Genomic DNA, 17,353 nt, shown 5'->3' with positions numbered 1-17,353 from the left:
TTTCAAAGATTAGTGAGTAAATGTATAATGATACATTTGAGTCAAAATAAAAGTTATATCTGTGTCTTTTTTTTTTTTTTAAAGATTTTATTTATTTATTTGACAGAGATCACAAGTAGGCAGAGAGGCAGGCAGAGAGAGAGGGGGAAGCAGGCTCCCTGCTGAGCAAAGAGCCCGACGTGGGGCTCGATCCCAGAACCCTGGGATCATGACCTGAGCTGAAGGCAGAGGCTTTAACCCACTGAGCCACCCAGGTGCCCCTATATCTGCCTTTTTAAATGATCCTTACCACTTTAGCCAATTTCTTAAATTAACCAGTCAACAACTAGTCCAAATTTCAATGAGAAAGAAAATCTGTAGTTTTTGTTTTGTTTTGTTAAGGTTTTATTTATTTGTTTATTTGATAGAGACACACACACACACACACAGTGAGAGAGGGAACACAAGCAGGGAGAGTGGGAGAGGGAGAAGCCAACTTCCCACTGAGCAGGGAGCCCAATACAGGGCTCGATCCCAGGACCCTAAAATCATGACCCGAGCTGAAGGCAGTAATGACTGAGCCACCCAAAATATTCTCATGGTAAAAAATACCACACAATTAGGAAAGGTTTCCTTTCTGTATTAGTCTGCTGGGGTTTTTATAACAAAATACCATAGACCAGATGGCTTAAACAACAGAAATTTTCTCACAGTTGTAGGGGCTAGCAGTCCAAGATGAAGGTGGCATCAGGATTGGTTTCTGGTGAAACCTTTCTTCCTAGCTTGTGGAAGGCCACTTTCTCAAGGTGTCCTCACATGGCATCATCTCTGTGCCCACACATACGGACACCAGCCCTATCAGATTAGGGCCTCACTCTTATGACCAGCCACATTTAAGCTTCATTACCTAAAGGCCCGGTTTCTACATACAGTCACTTTATGAATTAGGGCTTCAACATATGGATTAGGAGGGGGTGGGGAGGACACAGTTCAGTTCAAAACATCTTCTCTATTAGATTCCCAGCCCTTGTGTGTTTTTGTTTGTTTGTGATGCCCACATGGAAGCGGAGTCTCCATGTTGTTCTGCACCTGCTTTTCTCACCTTACAGTAACATATAGATATTCCAAGTCAATACACGTAGATCTACTTCATTTTAATGGCTGTATACTGTTCAACAGAATGGATATACCAAACATTTCCTTCTGTGGGACAGTTAAGTTTCTTTTCGTGGTTTTTTTTTTTTTTTTCCAGTCTTGTTCCAAAAATCCTTTAAAGAATATTCTTAGAAAATGCCTTCATACAATTTGTGTAAGTTTATATATGGGATAAGTTTTAGAAGTGGAATTGTTAGGTCAAAAGGAACTTTGTGTACATTTTTGACATGTATTGTCACCCTGAACTTCAAAAAATTGTACCAATTTATACTTCCACCAACAGTGTTTTTAAGAAAGCTCCTTCTTCCCACCTCGTTAGCCTCTTACCCCGTAATACCACAGGTGCATACCTTCAACACCATATTGTCAAACTATTTAATCTCTGCCACTGAGCTAACACAAGGATCAACATTTCAAATTAGACTCACAACTCGGAAATCACAGATCTTACCTAATTTCAAGCTTCACTAATTTCCAAGGCACCAGTAACCAAGAGGCACAGACAAAATAGGATGAGATCCAGGACTCTTGGTGCTGTTCCTTGGGTCCTTTCTTCCTGCTTTGGATGCACCTCTGCCCAAAATAACGGAGGTGGTTTCTGAGTAAGGTATGCAGTCACCTCACTTACAGGAGGAACCAACTCAGTTATGAAACACAGCTCCATTACATGCTAAGTTCTGCAACTTACGTGATATTTTCCAGTCATGCACCTCAGATCCACAGATTCCTGCTGTGTTTACCATAAACAGTCCAGCCCAAGGCTGTCCTGCTAAAAGAACTCTATAGATACAAACTCTCCTACTGGGAGATACTAGTTTGTTTACCAGGAAGTCTGTTATTACCATATTCTAAGAATCCTGTGCTTGCTTGCTTTCCTAGGAAGCATTCCTCCATAATGGGAGGGAAGAGATTGCAGAGCTGCTGCTTATTAACTCTTTCCTTCCCAGTCACTGATAGATGAAAAATGGTATTTGACTGATGTTGACAGTTGTTAACATGCTTGTAATTGATTTGCATTTTTTTCCTGCCGTGTGGGAACAGAGACGATAGCAGCAAAATACTGAAATCTGAAAAGTAGGTGAATCAGTGACAATTACCTTAGCAGACTTGATACAGGAACCCTAAACTGGCCATGAAGCAACGCGATTTACACGCTAAACCCTGTTCAAGGCTCAGGAATTGGAAGGGCTAGGTAGCTCTGAGCCTGATGTGAGCTAAAAACAGAAGGAATGATAGAAAAGTTGTTCAAGAATCAAATCCTCAGAATCCCTTCTCCAATCCAGTAGAAGCCTAGAGATTTAGTATTAGGGTAAAACAAAAGATCTCTGGCTCAGAGGACACCAGGCCCAGTTAAGGCGGAAGGTCTCATGTTGAAAGAGAAATGATAAGAAAATTCCGAGGACCAACATGTGAGTAATTGAAACTCAAGGAAGAGAAAATAGGGTATAAAAACAAATACTTCAGGCTGGTGAGACTGGAACCCTATATCCCGTGCTGTTTATATGCTTTCACTTACTGATATATCTGATTCATAGTAACTGTAAAATGACATTTTTCTGAGCTTTCAGATATGTTGGGGATAGTCAAAGGGACTTTGTTTGGGTGACTGAGGGGTGGGGCTAGTGTTACCCCTCCCCTAAGCAATCATACCAAAATGGTTGGCAGAACTGAAGAATTACAAGTTAAAACAAAACCAAGAAGGGACACCTGGGTGGTTCCGGCTGTTAAGTGTGGGGCTCTTGAAATTTGCTTGGGTCTTGATCTCTGAGGCCTGAGATTGAGCCCTGCCTCGCTCATCGGTTGAGATTCACTCCCTCTCCCTCTGGCTCTACCCCCATTCCGGGGACTCACTCTCAAATGCTCCATATACTTATAAATATGTGTATGTTATATATATAACATAGAAATATATATGTAAAATAAAATTTTTTTAAAAAAGGAATTATTCGTAGAAGCTATGAAATGAGGTGCCCCTACAACTGAAAATCATGTCAAATTGTGGTTTAAGAAGGGCTAATTCTGTAACTGCCTCAGGCTCGAATTGGTAAGGCACCAAAGCAGGGAAGCACTTCATAACAAGCAGAGTTACAGATACAAAATAAATTGTGGAAGAAAAAAATAACTTTGGCGGCCTCAGGAGTCTGGAGTAGTCTCACCGTCATGCCTCGGCAGGAAACAAACTTTAAGGAGCTTCCCTTCTAGGTCCAAGTCAGCCTGGGTCTGAGGACCGTCCTCACAGATAGCGGAGTCTAACACCAGGCTTTCAGGAGCTTCAGTTGGAGAACCCAGGGTTCAGGTTTCTCAGCTTCGCCGGCCAGCTGGGTGAGAATCTCAAAGTAGTGCCTGGGCATCGTCATTTTTAAAGCTTTACAGGTGATTTCAACTTTAGGTAACTGTGTTGAGAGTCATTGTCCTCGCAAGGCCTCTTTTAACTAGTTACAATGTTTTGACTTAAAAATACACCATCAGCAGGGACCTACTGGTATTGAGGAAGATGCGTAGTCCAGACGACAAAGGGGAGAAATGAGTAAACAGTGCGGCTGCGGTGTGTGTGGGAGGCATGGACAAGTGGAACACGAGAAAGGAAAACCGATCTGGCGTGCTTCTGGATTGCCGCGCCCAGACGTCGCTGTCCTGGCCCGGGCGCTGGGCGGTGAAGGAGCGCCGGAGCGGCCACACAGGGTGACTTCCCAGCGGAGACCTGAAGGCTAGGGTGTCCGGACCTAGTGACCTAGTTATTTCCGGTTCAAGTAAGGATGCAGGGGGAAGAACACCGAGTCCTCGTCCCAAGTCTGTCCCAAGCAGCTGTGCAACCTCGCGCCCGTCTCCCTCCGGAGCAGGCGTTCCGAGCGCCCGGAGTGAGGAGTCGGGGTTAGCGGGGTTGGCACCCCCAGTCTCCCTGCTGGTCCGGCTGCACCGGTAAACCAGGGTCACACGTCGCCCGAAAAGGCCCCAGCCGACTGAAGCGGTGCTGCAGCTGCGAGCCACCCTCCTGGTGTCCCACTCCGCCTCTTCAGCCCCGGGGCACCGGCTGCGCACCAGGCCCCGAGCTCCGGCTCCTCCCCCGAGCTCCGGCTCCTCCCCCGAGCTCCGGCTCCTCCCCCGAGCTCCGGCTCCTCCCCCGAGCTCCGGCTCCTCCCCCGAGCTCCGGCTCCTCCCCCGGGCGCCCGCACGCGCCGCTCGCTCGACTCCCTCGACCATCTCCGCGGCCTGGGCCCGCCCCCTCCGCCTGGCGCCGGCCGCGGAGCGCCGATCGGCTCGATGAGCGGGGGCGCTGCTGCGGCGGAGCGGCCGACGCGGGTCCGCGCCCACTGTCTCCCCCTCCCCGCTTTCTCCCTGCGCCTCCCGCTCCGCCCCCCGCCCTGCCCGCGCTGCCCGCCCCGGAGAGCGGCCCGGAGCGCCCCGGGAGACTCAGGTACCGGCGCCGGCCGTGCGGACGGGAGGGGCTGCTGTGAGGAGGAAACGGAGACGACGCCCCGGGTCCGCCGCCTCCCAACGTCCGCCCGGAGCTGCGGGACCGGCCCGGGGCTCGGGGGGGCGGGGCGGGGCGGGGAGCGACCCCCGGCTGGGGAAAGGCCGGATTCGGGCCGGGAGCCGTGGGGGGCCACCAGGACTGGGTGTCCGGAGGGGGCGGCTGAGGGCAAGGAGAGGCGATTGAGGGGTGCTCGGGGCAGAGGGAAGGGAGCAGTGGAGGGCGCGGGGCGGGCTGCAGGCGACTGGGAGGCGGCCTGGATGGGGCGTGGGCCCTGGGGCGGACGGACCGGAGTTAGGAGGATGCGGGGGACGTGGCCTGCTGCGACCGACGCGGGCGGGGCGGGCACCGAGCTCCGTGCTGGAGGCGATGGGTTCGTCTCTCGGTCGAGTCTCGGCCGAAGGAGCGCCAGCCCCGCTGCGCGACGGCGACCCGAGGTGAGGGGTCCTTGCAGGTGGACAGTTTTTGTGCACCGCCTCTCCAGGCCGTGTCCGTGCAAGTCACGTATTTCCGTGGACGCGCACCAGCCGGACGTGCTGGACAGGGAAGAGGAGTCGGGAGCGGGAAGACGGAAAGCTCTGCCCAGATTCGAGCTTTTTGTGAAGCGAAATATTTGGGGGGTTTAGTTTTCTCTGTAAAGCAAAAAGGAAGCCAACATTATTAAACAGTAGGCTAAAGTGTGTTACATGTAAGCACTTAGCGGACTTCCTGGCTCTTCAGAAGATACACACGAAACTGTAAACGTATGATGATGACATAAGCAGCATATGGTGATGTGACGTTTTTTAAATGAATTCTATATATTGCCGTTCGACACTCTGCTGAAATACATCATGAACGCTCTCTTATCTGTATACGTACCCACACCCAAATCCCCGAATTCAGGTGTATTTTTTGCAGGAGAAATTTTAGGTAGAACTATATGCCTCAGTTCTGAGCATTCTTTATTTTTTTCTAGTTGTTTGGCACAAATCATCAGTTTCCCTGTGGTTCATCGAGCATAGTTAATCTTGCTTGATACCTTGCTGATGTCTTTTCTGTTTGTCAGACACTGGTTTCTTGCCTTCATGAGGCTGATCCTGGAATACAGGACCTGATGATGGGGTTTGCTCATCATTAAACTTGTAGCTTTACTGTGTATTTCGTAAAGCTATGAGTCTGCCTGGTTTTTGCCATAGGATATTAAAGCAACCCCTTTGTTGGGTTTAAAATATAAATAGTAACATGTGGGTATAATTAAAAGAAAAGCCCAGATTTTTCATTTGCTTCCTTTGTCATCTGTTTTTTTTTTTCCTGCGTGCTATAACATTTTTGCATGAATGAATTATTCTTAAATCAAAGTATGAGGAATAAAATGGGCCAGATTTACATGACAAATATTGTGTAAAGAACTCTAGAGTTGCTACTTACGTAGCAAGAATTCGGTTTTTGTTACAAATGGCTAAGTCTCTGTTTTGGAAGCATTTCTTGTCAGGGAAAACTGTCAATTTATTTTGATAGGCCAACTTAAAATACTCTTTTTATTCAGTTTATGAAACTGGACTCTGGGCTTGTATATAATATTCGCCAGCAAACTGTTGCCTAATTATACTTAAAGATCTTAGAGTTGTTTCTTCTTGGGAAAAAGGGAAGAGGGCTGCTGGGTTGTTACAGCAACGTGGTCTTTCTAAAACAGAACAGGTTCTGTTAATAAATGTTAAAATTGATCATGCATAGCCATTGATTAATTTGATCCCATGTTTCTGCTATTTTAATCAGTAGAGTGACTATTCGTTACTTTTCATTATGAGTCCTTAGTTCTTAGTTTCTTAGTGCCTACTTTGAAGGAGTGTCCTTCAGAAAATACATGTAAATCACTGAGCACAGTGTCTGCCACATACTAAAAGATACAGTACCTTAGCTAGTCTCATTTTTCATCTATCTTCTAATCCAAGATACTGAAAACTCAAATTTGCATGTCAGCTTTTTCTCAAAATTTAGTAAACTGCATACTCAAACATTTTCCTGGAAAATCACAATGCGTATTAACATGTAAAAAGCTGTGAGACTTTCTCTAGCAATAAAATAAAAACAAAACCAAGAAACCTGGCTCTGTTGAACCCACTACTTACTAAACTTAATCCCTTTTCTTGGAGCCTAGTGCTGTGCTTTAAAATATGATGTTATAACTTACAGAATGTTTTTGCATGTATTACCTGATTTGACCATCCCAACACCATGCAGAAGCCTAGAAATCACTATTTTACAGATGAAGAAACTGGATTATTTAATCAGCTAACTGAAAATGTGAAAACTGGGAGTGTTCTGCTGTCTTCTAATTCCAGGTTAAAATCTTAAAGCATTTAATGTCTCATTTTCTCCTAATTTACTCCTCTCCTAACCAATCTGCTCTTGAATTTTATAAAAACCTGCACTAATTTTCCCCACATGTTCTCTTTAAGAAGTTACATCCACTTCCTCATAGTTAGATCTATTTTTTATGTATTGGAGCCTTGCGTGGAGGACAGGATCACCTGGAATGAACCAAATGGAAAGGCCGTAAAGTCCAAGAAACGAAGGAGGCTCTTTTGTGCAAGGCCTTGAACATTAGTGAAGTGATTTAGCTTCTACCCCAAAGTCTCAGTCAGATGAAATTTATTTTCTTTTCAAGGTGGTGAATACTTTTTCTGTTGGGAAACAGAAGAGTGCTTCTTGAGTAAAAAGTATGCCTCCCAAGTTCAAGCGCCACCTAAATGATGATGATGTCACTGGTTCTGTGAAAAGCGAAAGGGTGAGTTTAGAATCTTAATTTTTCAAACAGATTCAAAATACATTTTCATTCCTTTTGTAAATAATTTGTTTTAGAAAAATCTAAATATTCTAATTCTGTTTCTTCTTCATAGTAAATATTTTAAAGCGTGTGTTACTTAGATTGGTGACTCGGTTGAATTCTACTCCATTATTGATAAAACTGTACTCACAGCTTCTTTCTAGTCTTTCAAAGTGAATTTTATACAAATACACAGCATCTTATTCTGGAACCAAATATGATTGGAATTCAGAGTTTTTCAGATTTTTAAAGGTAGTTAAGTGCATATTATATAACAGCCTTTTTGGCCTTTGGAGCGGCACCTCCAAGTATATTAATATTTCTCAGAGAAATGTCTGATTACTGGGGACGTGGGTGGCCAAGTTGGTTTTAACTTGTCTGACTCTTCATTTCAGCTGAGGTCATGATCTCAGGGTTGTGAGATAGAGCCCTAAGTTGGGCTCAGCTGCTGGGCATGGAGCCTGCTTAAGATTGTTTCCTTCTCCCTCGTTAAAATAAAAATGAGAAAAGACGTGTCTGGTTACTCTAAGTATATAAGTAAGCATATAAATAAGTTAGCTAACATCAGTTCAGGTCAGGTTTTCCTCCAAATAAGTTTTGGAAGAAACTTACAAAACCTCTTGGTTTTCAGAACTTTCAGATTTTTGGAACTACAGATAAAGAATATTAGTTCTATAATTGTCTCAGAGTCCAGAGTAGTTTTTATATAACACTCAATTTCTATTCAATTTCTATTTTATTCCAGAACAATCTTTTTTTTTTTTTTCTTAAGATTTTATTTATTTATTTTAGAGAAAGAGAGCATGCAGGCGGGGAGAGAGGCAGAGGGAGAAGCAGGCTGACACCAGGTGGAGAGCCCATTGTGGGCTCAGTCCCAGGACCCTGGGATCACAACCTGTGCCAAAGGCTGACACTTAACCAGACGGAGCCACCCTCATGGCCCTATCCCAGAACATTCTATGCAGATATGTGTAAATCTAGAAGTTATGCAGAATTTTGGAAGACAACATTTGATAGCAATGTTGTAGATAGATTACTTTTAGAATAAGTCCTCAGATATTTATTGAGGAAAGGAATTAGTGTTTTTCTTTTTTATTTAGCAACCTGAAGCCCTCACTCACTTCCTGTCTCATTACTACTCCTTCATTTATTGATGCATTAATTGACCGCCTCTATTGTGCTAAAATTTGGAGGGCACAGTCTCTGCCCACATAGAGTTTATAGTCTGCTTAATTTCATTTTACGCTTTCCTTTTTTGTACAATTCTGAACCTCACTCACTTTTTCCAACACTTACGATTTAAAAGTATCTTTTAGTACAATACGGGAAACATTTGTCTTTTCCTTATTCTAACTCTCTCTAGTTTGTTTTTTACTTGAAGGGGGTAGAATCCACCAATAGACAATAGACTATTTGCTAGGAAGCTTTTTAAAATAAGCTTTATGTATATACTTAAAATTATAATCAAATCTTTAAAAAATAGCAGTGTTATGAATTTTTACATACCAATTTTTGCATGAACGTTTTCTTTTTTTTTTTTTTTTTTAATTTATTTGACAGATCACGAGTGGGCAGAGAGGCAGGCAGAGACAGAGGGGGAAGCAGGCTCCCCGCTGAGCAGAGAGCCCTATGCAGGGCTCAATCCCAGAACCCTGGGATCACGACCTGAGCCGAAGGCAGAGGCCCTAACCCACTGAGCCACCCAGGCGCCCTGAACGTTTTCATTTCTTGTGTGAATACCTAGGACTGGAATTGCTGGCTTAGTTATTATGTCTAACCTTTAGGAGAATTGCCAAATTGTTTTCCAAAGTGGTTGCACAATTTTTGCATTGCAGTCAGCAGTGTATGCGGATTCCACTTTCTCCCCACTTCTCCTACCAGCCAGTTTCTCCTCATCACTCATTTCTCCTCATCGGTTTGATTGTTTAGTGCTTTTGTCCTAAAATTCATCTTTGTATTAATATTGCTAACCCTAACATTCTTTTGCTGATTTTTTTTCACCTCTTTTTTTCATCCTTTATTTGACATTCATTTTAGGTGATTTTTTTTTTTTGTAAACATATTGGCTGAAATTTTTGGACTCTAATCATGTAGTTTTTACTTCTAATAGGAGTGTTCAAACATTGATGTTTGTTATGATAACTAATATACTTGGGATTTTTCTGCCTTAGCCAGTCCCTCTGCTGGCCGTGAATGCCCTTCCCCCTCATCTTTGGTTGGCCCTTTGCTATCGTTTGGATTGCAGCTTGAATTTCACGTCTTCAGAGTGATTTTCCATGAAAACCTAATCTCGTTTAGTCACCCTGTCACTTCCTATCCTGTCACTGTTTCAGTTCTTGGTGTAGCATTTGTCACCATCAGATTTTTTTCTATAAGAGTTCAGACGTTACCTATCTTGTTCAAAGCTGGTCTTTGCCTAGAACAGTGCGTAGCACATAGAAAGTGTGCAAACATGTTTATTAAATGAATATTAATACATTCTGTTTTCATTTCCTCACTTTCTGTGATATGTTATATATTATACATAGATACAGTTCATTATATTTCATATGTTTTCCCTCCTTTCCCTGACTACTTTGGCAGATTGTTTTTTCTCATCTCCCCAGCCCCAGTATCACTAGTTAAAAAATGTCCTTCCTTTCTCCTTCTCTCTTTTTTATTGTTAACTTCATATTTCATGTTTCGGTCATGTTTCGGGGCGTCTGGGTGACTCAGTCATTAAGTGTCTGCCTTCGGCTCAAGTCAGATCCCAGGGTTCTGGATCGAGCAGCACACTGGGCTCCCTGCTCAGCTCTGCCCCTTACCCCACTCACGAATGTGCTCTCTCTAGCTTGCTCTCTGTTTCTCTCAAATAAATAAATAAAAATCTTAAAAACAAAACAAAATAGTTATGTTTAAAGCTGTGTTCTCTCTCAACATACCAAAAACAATGCCCCCTCCATTATTTTACTTTCTCATTCTAGCCAGCTTCCCGCCTCCCCTACTCCTGTCCCAGTGAGGCGTGCCTCTCACTTTTACTCCTGCACTTCACCCTTCCACTCCCAGTTCTCGGTTTTATTATAACAATTTTGGGCCCTTTTAAAGTTTTTCCTTATACTTTTTCAGTAGCTGTAAGATACAGTGCACAGTCATATTATCATTTATTCAGATTTGACCATACATTTTATTAGATCATCAGTTGTATCAATCTCTGTCTTAGAATGTTTTTTCTGATATAATTGGGTTTTTTGGCTGGTGAAATTCCTTGAGTAATTTTCTCAGGAAAGGCACATTTGGTGTGTTTGTTTCCTATTGATGTTGTAACAAATTACCACAAACTCAAAACAACATAGATTTACCATCTTGTAGTTCTGGTGACCAGAAGTCCGAAGTGGGTCTTCCTGGGCTAAAACCCAGGCTCTGGCAGGATGTGTTTCTTCTGGAGGCTCTAGGAGAGAATTCCTTGCCTTTCCCAGGTTCTAGAAGCCATCCCGGGTATTTGGCCCATGCTCCTTATACTGTCTTTAAACTCAGCAGTATAAGATCTTCCAAGTCCTCCCCTCCCCCCTGCTCTTTCTCTCCCTGTCTTCTCTCTCTGTCCTTTTTCTCTCTCTCTCGGGCACTTCTGCCTTCCTCTTTTAAGAACTCTTGTGATTGTGTTGGGTCCACATGAATAATCCCTATTGATCTTCCCATCTCAAGATTTTTAACTTAATCACATCTGTGGAGTCCCTTTTAGCACGCAAGGAAACAGTTTTACAGGTTTCAAGGATTAGGATGGGGATATCTTGGGGAGTTATTATTCTACCTACAAGTTATATACTGTCTAAATTCTTATATTCTGAAAAGGTCTGGTTGTTGCGAGAGGGTGTGATCATCTTCATCTTGAGGAAAATAGTTCCATCTTACAAAAGAAAGGTATGAAGTTGTTGTTTGGCAGGTCTGATATGTCTGGAGGGTTATTTGTGAGCTGTGAAGGTAGTAGAGGGACTGTGCCAGCCATCAAACCCTTGTCTCCCGGTTCTGAACCTGTCTTCTGTACTCCTCTCTGATGCTGGAATTGGCTTTGCAACTACATTTCTCCTCTGCCCTCTGGCTCCCTGTTAGGTTCTGCCTGTGGAGAGACTGGAAAGCAAGAGAGAGGAGAACAAGGAACTTAACCTCTTCCTGCTCGCCGCCAGTTCCTTATTCCCACCCTGGCTCCAGCGACCTTTCTGCCTTGTAGTCCATCATAGGATCTCGCTATTAGAAGCATTTTTGTTGGAGGGTTGGCTTATTTGGTTCTGTCTTTTAGCTTTCAGTAAAGCACAGGTAAATCACTCTTGCCTCTGACTGGAACCTTGGAGTTAAGAAATTTCACTAGGGGTGCCTGGGTGGCTTAGTGGTTTGGGCTGCTGCCTTCGGCTCGGGTCATGATCTCAGGGTCCTGGGATCAAGCCCCGCATCGGGCTCTCTGCTCCGTAGGAAACCTGCTTCCCTCTCTCTCTCTCTCTCTGCCTGCCTCTCTGCCTACTTGTGATCTCTGTCCATCAAATAAATAAATAAAATCTTTAAGGGGCGCCTGGGTGGCTCAGTGGGTTGGGCCGCTGCCTTCGGCTCAGGTCATGATCTCAGGGTCCTGGGATCGAGTCCCACGTCGGGCTCTCTGCTCAGCGGGGAGCCTGCTTCCTTCTCTCTCTCTCTCCCTGCATCTCTGCCTACTTGTGATCTCTGTCTGTCAAATAAATAAATAAAATCTTTAAAAAAAAAATAAAAAAAAAAGAAATTTCACTAGGATAGAACTCCTTTCATTACTCCTCCCTGACAGTTTGCAAGCCTTCTGAATCCGAAAACTCAAGTCTTTTTCTTTTTCTTTTCTTTTCTTTTCTTTTTTTTTTGACAGAGAAATCTTCTGGAAGATGATTCGGATGAAGAAGAAGACTTTTTTCTGTAAGTTTTTTTGTTTGTTTAACAGCTTTATTGGGGTATAACTAACATCTGCTAAAATGCATAAAGAGTATATCAGTTTTGATACATGTACTGTACACCTGTAAAATCATCACCAAAATCAAGTAATAAACATAACCATCACCTCAGAAGTTTCCTTATACCACTTGGGAATCTGTCACTCCCCTAATCTTAAGGCACCCACTGATCTGCTTCCTTCCTAGCACTATAGTTTATATTTTCTAGAATTTGTAAAATCAATGTTATCATGCAGTAGGCCTTTATTTTTTTGGTACTGGCTTCATTCACTTCCGTAATTATTTTGAGATTCATCCATGCTGTCACACGTACCAGTGGTTCCTTTTTATTTCTGAGATGTATTCCCTTATATGAATGTACTACAGCTCATTCATCCATTCACTTATCCATAGACGTTTGGAGCGTTTATAGTTCTTGCTATCATGAGTAAAGCTACTATAAACAACTACATACAAGTTTTGTGTCAACTTAAGCTTTCATTTCTCTTGGGAAAATACTTAGGAGTTAGTTGAATGGCTAGCGTATTTTTATGGCTGGCTATTTTCCAAAGTGGTGTACCATTTTATATTCCCACCAGCATTGTACAAGAGTTGTAGTTGCTCTAAATCCTCATTAATAGTATATGTGGTCAGTGTTTTAATTTTAGCCATTCTTACAGGTATGTAGCGGTATCTTACTATAGTTTTAATTTGGATTTCCCTAATGACAAATCATGTTGGACATCTTTTTTTGTGTGTATTTTGTGTGTATTTATTTTGTTGTTTGAATCTTCTTTGATAAAGTACATGTTAAAATCTTTTGCCCAATTCTAAATGTGTCTTCTTATTCAGTTGTTTATGTATTTAAGATGAGGCTTTTTGTCAGATACGTTTCACAGATATGTACTTTCAGTCTGTAGCTTAATCTTTTCCTCTTCATAGCAGTATCTTTTGAAGATCAAACTGTTGACTTTGAGGAAATCCATTTATTACATTTTTTTCTTGTTTTTACTTATTTCAAAATATGTGTAAAACCCAAGTTCAATAAGATCCTTTCCTATATTTTTTTCTAGGAGTTTTATAGTTTTGGCTTTTACATTTAGGTCTATAATCTATTTGAAGTAAATTTTTATATATGGTTGAGGTAACGGTGAAGAGTGAATTTTTTTTTTCTTTCTGGCATTTGGCTATCCACTTGTTCCCCCACCACCTGAGGAAAAGATTATCCTTTTCCCGTTGAATTGCCGTGATACTATGTCAGTTAATGATGTGATCATTTCTTCACAGTTACGATTAGAAAGGGCTGTGTCCGTACAGACCTAGATTTTGTATTTGCAGAGTCAGGAAGGCGGGATATTGTTGTGGGGAGTATTCTCTGGAGATTGATGTAGAGTGTGCCTTAGGAGAAACATTTGCCTCTCTCTTTGTTAAAATGTTGCAGAATTTTTGCAGAGGCTCCCCCCTCCCCAAATAAAAACATTTTATAAAAAGTCATTGACAGCTGTGGAGCAGTGAGCAAAAGGAGCCTGCAGGACAGGAAGCAGATCCATGAACAGGAAATCGTATCGCTTTGACAAGGTCAGAGGAAGTGGGAAGATAATTTCCTACATGTGACAAGATTTCCAAAGAGTCACAAACCTAATTGCACGGTGCCAGTTATGGTGAAAAGCCTTAGAACTAGAGCAATAGCTGCCTGTCAGAATGGAACTTAGGGTCGAACAGAAGGGCAGAAGGTTAAATAATTGATTCCCTCCTTGGAAGCTGGATACCCTTGTGAGAAACACTCAGTCTTCAGGCCGGCAGCGGACTGCTGAAAGTCCACTCCCGAATAACGTGCATCTTTCAGGGGGCCTGACAGCCGGTGGGCACACTTGCTCAGAATGTAGCTTCCATACCCTGTGCTGCTGTGTGGGTGTTGAAAGGAAGACGAAACAAATACGTTTTTTTAAAAATTAATCAACACCCAAGTTTATAGCAGCATTATTCACGATAGTCAAAAGATGGAACCTAACTGTCCATCAGCAGGTGATGGATAGACAGAGGGTGTATCGCCGCAGTAGACTACGACTTGGCCTTTATTACTCGGTCTCAGGAAGGAAATTCTCACACATGTTACAACATGGATGAACCTCAAAGACGTTATGCTGAGTGGAAGAAGCTGGTCATGAAAGGATAAATTTTTACATGATTCCACTCACGTGAAATATGTAGAGGAGATGCATTTACGGAGACACAGAGGTAGAGTGGAGGTTGCGGGGCTAGGACGAGGAGGAATGGGGAGTTAGTGTTTAATTGATACAGATACTTTTTTTTTCTTTTCTAATTTTTTTTTTTTAAAGTAAGCGCTGCACCCACCATGGGGCTCAAATTCACACCCTGAGAGCAGGAGTGACATGCTCTACCAGCTGAGCCAGGCACCAGATCTACTTCTTAAGATTTTTGTGGTTTATACCTTATTCTCTATCTCATAGAAATAATAATTACTTAAAACATCCAAGTCTTATTTCCAGAATATTAAAATGGTTGAAATGATACAACACTTGACTAAGAACTGATTTGAGAAATGTTGGTATTTTCGTAGACTCTTGGATTTTCCTTTAGCTTTGTTGATAAATTTAAAATGAGGGATGAGAAGAAAAATACTAGTGTTTTGAATGGATTTCTCTTTATATCTGTTCCTGATAATCAGCATTTTATGATAACCTAATTTGAAGGTGAATTTACTTTTAGTGTTCTATAATTGACCATAAAGTTATTCATAGTCACTGGCACTGGAGCTGTTAGGATGTTTCAGAGGTTAGTGATTAGAACAACCCATGTATAAACAAAAGTTATATAAACCCTATTTTCTCTGAAAATTTTAACATTCAGAAGAATTAGATTAGTTGTTGCCAGTACCAAATACCAGTAAAGTACAGATGTGATTAAATATCATTCAGTTGCAGCAATACCAGTAAGATGTGGTTTCTTATCATAAATGACTGATCCATGTTTAGAGTTGAGCTTGATTTTGTGTGTGTATGTGTGTGTGTGTGTGTTTTCTCTATATATATTTTTTAATGCTCTCATTTTAAATATGTACTTGGTATTTTGTTTTCAGAAGGGGACCATCTGGACCAAGATTTGGACCTAGAAATGATAAAATTAAGCAGTAAGTTTCTGAGATACTCATTGGCTTAAGTGATTATCCTATTTCTGTGTGGACCGAAGGTTGGCAGTCTACAGCCTGTGAGCCAAACCTGGTTGCTGCCTATTTTTGTGAATAACGTTTTATTGGAACACAGCCATGCCTGTTTGTTTGAAAGCAAACTATAGTGGCAGATTTGAGTACTTGTGACAGAGACCTTCCGGCCCACAAAATCTGAATATCTGTTATCTATCTGGCCCTTTACAGAAAAGATTTGCTGAGCCCTAAGATAGACTAACTATAACTACTGGATTGTAAAAACCCAATAATTCTTTTTATTTTTGCAAAATTACCTCTGAATAATGGCTAATGAAATCCAATTCCTGTGTTGGTTTTCCTAACTCGATTATTTTCTGTCAGATCCATTTATTTAGCATAATCTCAATGTCCTTTTTGGTTTTAAATCTATTGCTTGATTCCCGTTTTCAAAATTAATAGAAGTAGTGTAATAGATTTAGTTTTTCAAAGCACAATATTTTTTATATTCCTTCAGAATTTTTTCATATCTGCTTCTTATCCTAATTCCAATGTTGATCTAAGATTTATAGATAGCTAAGTAGTTTTCAGTGTAAAGTTTTTTCTGTGTATGTTGGTGGTGGTAGGTTGGTGGGTAATACTATCGTAAATGTACCTGATGTTAGAGGGAACAGTGAAATAGCCCTGGAAACTGACTGAGTTTTGAGGACTAGTCACGGACAATAAACTAAATGGCCTGGATTTGGATCCGAGGAGGGATAGTCCCTGCTGTCGTTCAGGATACGGCTGGCACCCAGTGGTAAGGGTGCTGTAACAGGGAATCAAGCTATTGGTCAGATACTCAGGCTTTAGTCAGGTAGCTGTTGGTGTGGGGAAAAAAAAGTCCACACTTGATCTAATCCTAGCTAATGGATTCTGTAATACAGAACCAAGGTTCCAGAAAACTGATTTGACTGCTAGACAGGATATTTTCATTTTCTTTTGCTATGTAACAGATTGCCCTGAACTTAGCAGCCTAAAACAGCACACATTATCATCTCACATTTTCCATGGGTCTAGGAGTTCAGTCACTGCTTAGGTGGGCCCTCTGCACGGGGTCTCACAAGCCAGAAATCAAGGTGTTGCTAGGGCTGGGATCTCCCTCAAAGCTCCTGACCAAGTTCAGGTAGTTGTTGCCAGAATTACTCTTCTTGCAGAAGTAGAACTCGTGGTACTTGCTTCTTCAAGGCCAGCAGAAGAAAGTCCCAGCTGCTCCAAGGCTCTGATCTGGCCAGTAAAGATACAATGAGCTACTTACATTCAGGCAGTTCATTATGTATGTAGAGTAACCAGACTCTCTGGGGTCTTGTCCTACACACCAAAAATGATCACTCCAAAACAAAAAGGGCTGCACGGCTGTGATGGGAGTTGTAGGATGCCCTGTGACAAAGGAGCCAGTTTGGCCCTGTAGCTCCGTGCTTTGTGGTCCACACATAGGGCCTGCGGAAGAAGCTTCCGTACATCATCAGAACCTGGGAGGTGGTAAGAAATTGTCTTGTGACAGTTTTCTAGGGAAATGAGTGGGAGATGGCCTAATAGGCCATTCATCTTGTGTTCTGAGAGGATTGTGAAGCTTTCAGGGCCATGGGGATGCCATGGCAGAAGCTGTTCTCTGCACTGAGGCGGAGTGACTTCCGTACCCACCCACGTAGTTCATGTACCTAAACTGCCCGGCGAAGAGGATTCCACTGATGACACACTTGGTTTTTGTCCTGTCAGTGTCCTTCGTTCCTGTCTGATATCCTCCTGCAGAGTGAGCCTAGGACCTAGTGTGGCTTATTGAGTCTTTTGAAAATGGTTTTCCAGATGAACCC

General features: G+C 42.4%; 1 protein-coding gene across 6 annotated transcripts in view; it reads left to right on the top strand.

The window, feature by feature from the left end:
* VAMP4 (vesicle associated membrane protein 4) overlaps window positions 1-17,353 on the top strand; it is a 50,577-nt gene that overhangs the window by 17,610 nt on the left and 15,614 nt on the right. For 3 of the 6 annotated variants that reach the window (XR_006607974.1, XR_006607973.1, XM_045084610.1), the window contains exons 1-4: window positions 4,440-4,549; window positions 7,257-7,376; window positions 12,277-12,323; window positions 15,438-15,488. Coding sequence is in view for 4 of the 6 variants with exons in the window: in XM_045084610.1 (XP_044940545.1) it covers window positions 7,311-7,376; window positions 12,277-12,323; window positions 15,438-15,488 (164 nt within the window). In the remaining 2 variants the exon portion in view is untranslated. Of the gene's footprint in view, window positions 1-4,439; window positions 4,550-4,900; window positions 5,044-6,125; window positions 6,931-7,256; window positions 7,377-12,276; window positions 12,324-15,437; window positions 15,489-17,353 lie in introns of those variants that run through there. The other 3 variants (XM_013058396.2, XM_045084612.1, XM_045084611.1) reach the window with 3 other exon arrangements.

This window comes from Mustela putorius, unplaced genomic scaffold (genome assembly GCF_011764305.1).
Source record: "Mustela putorius furo isolate JIRA1106 unplaced genomic scaffold, ASM1176430v1.1 tig00000785_pilon_pilon_pilon, whole genome shotgun sequence".
In the NCBI taxonomy this organism is placed as follows: Eukaryota; Metazoa; Chordata; class Mammalia; order Carnivora; family Mustelidae; genus Mustela; species Mustela putorius.
Note: the sequence above shows the minus strand (reverse complement) of the source record. Positions and strands in the feature narration are given on the sequence as shown.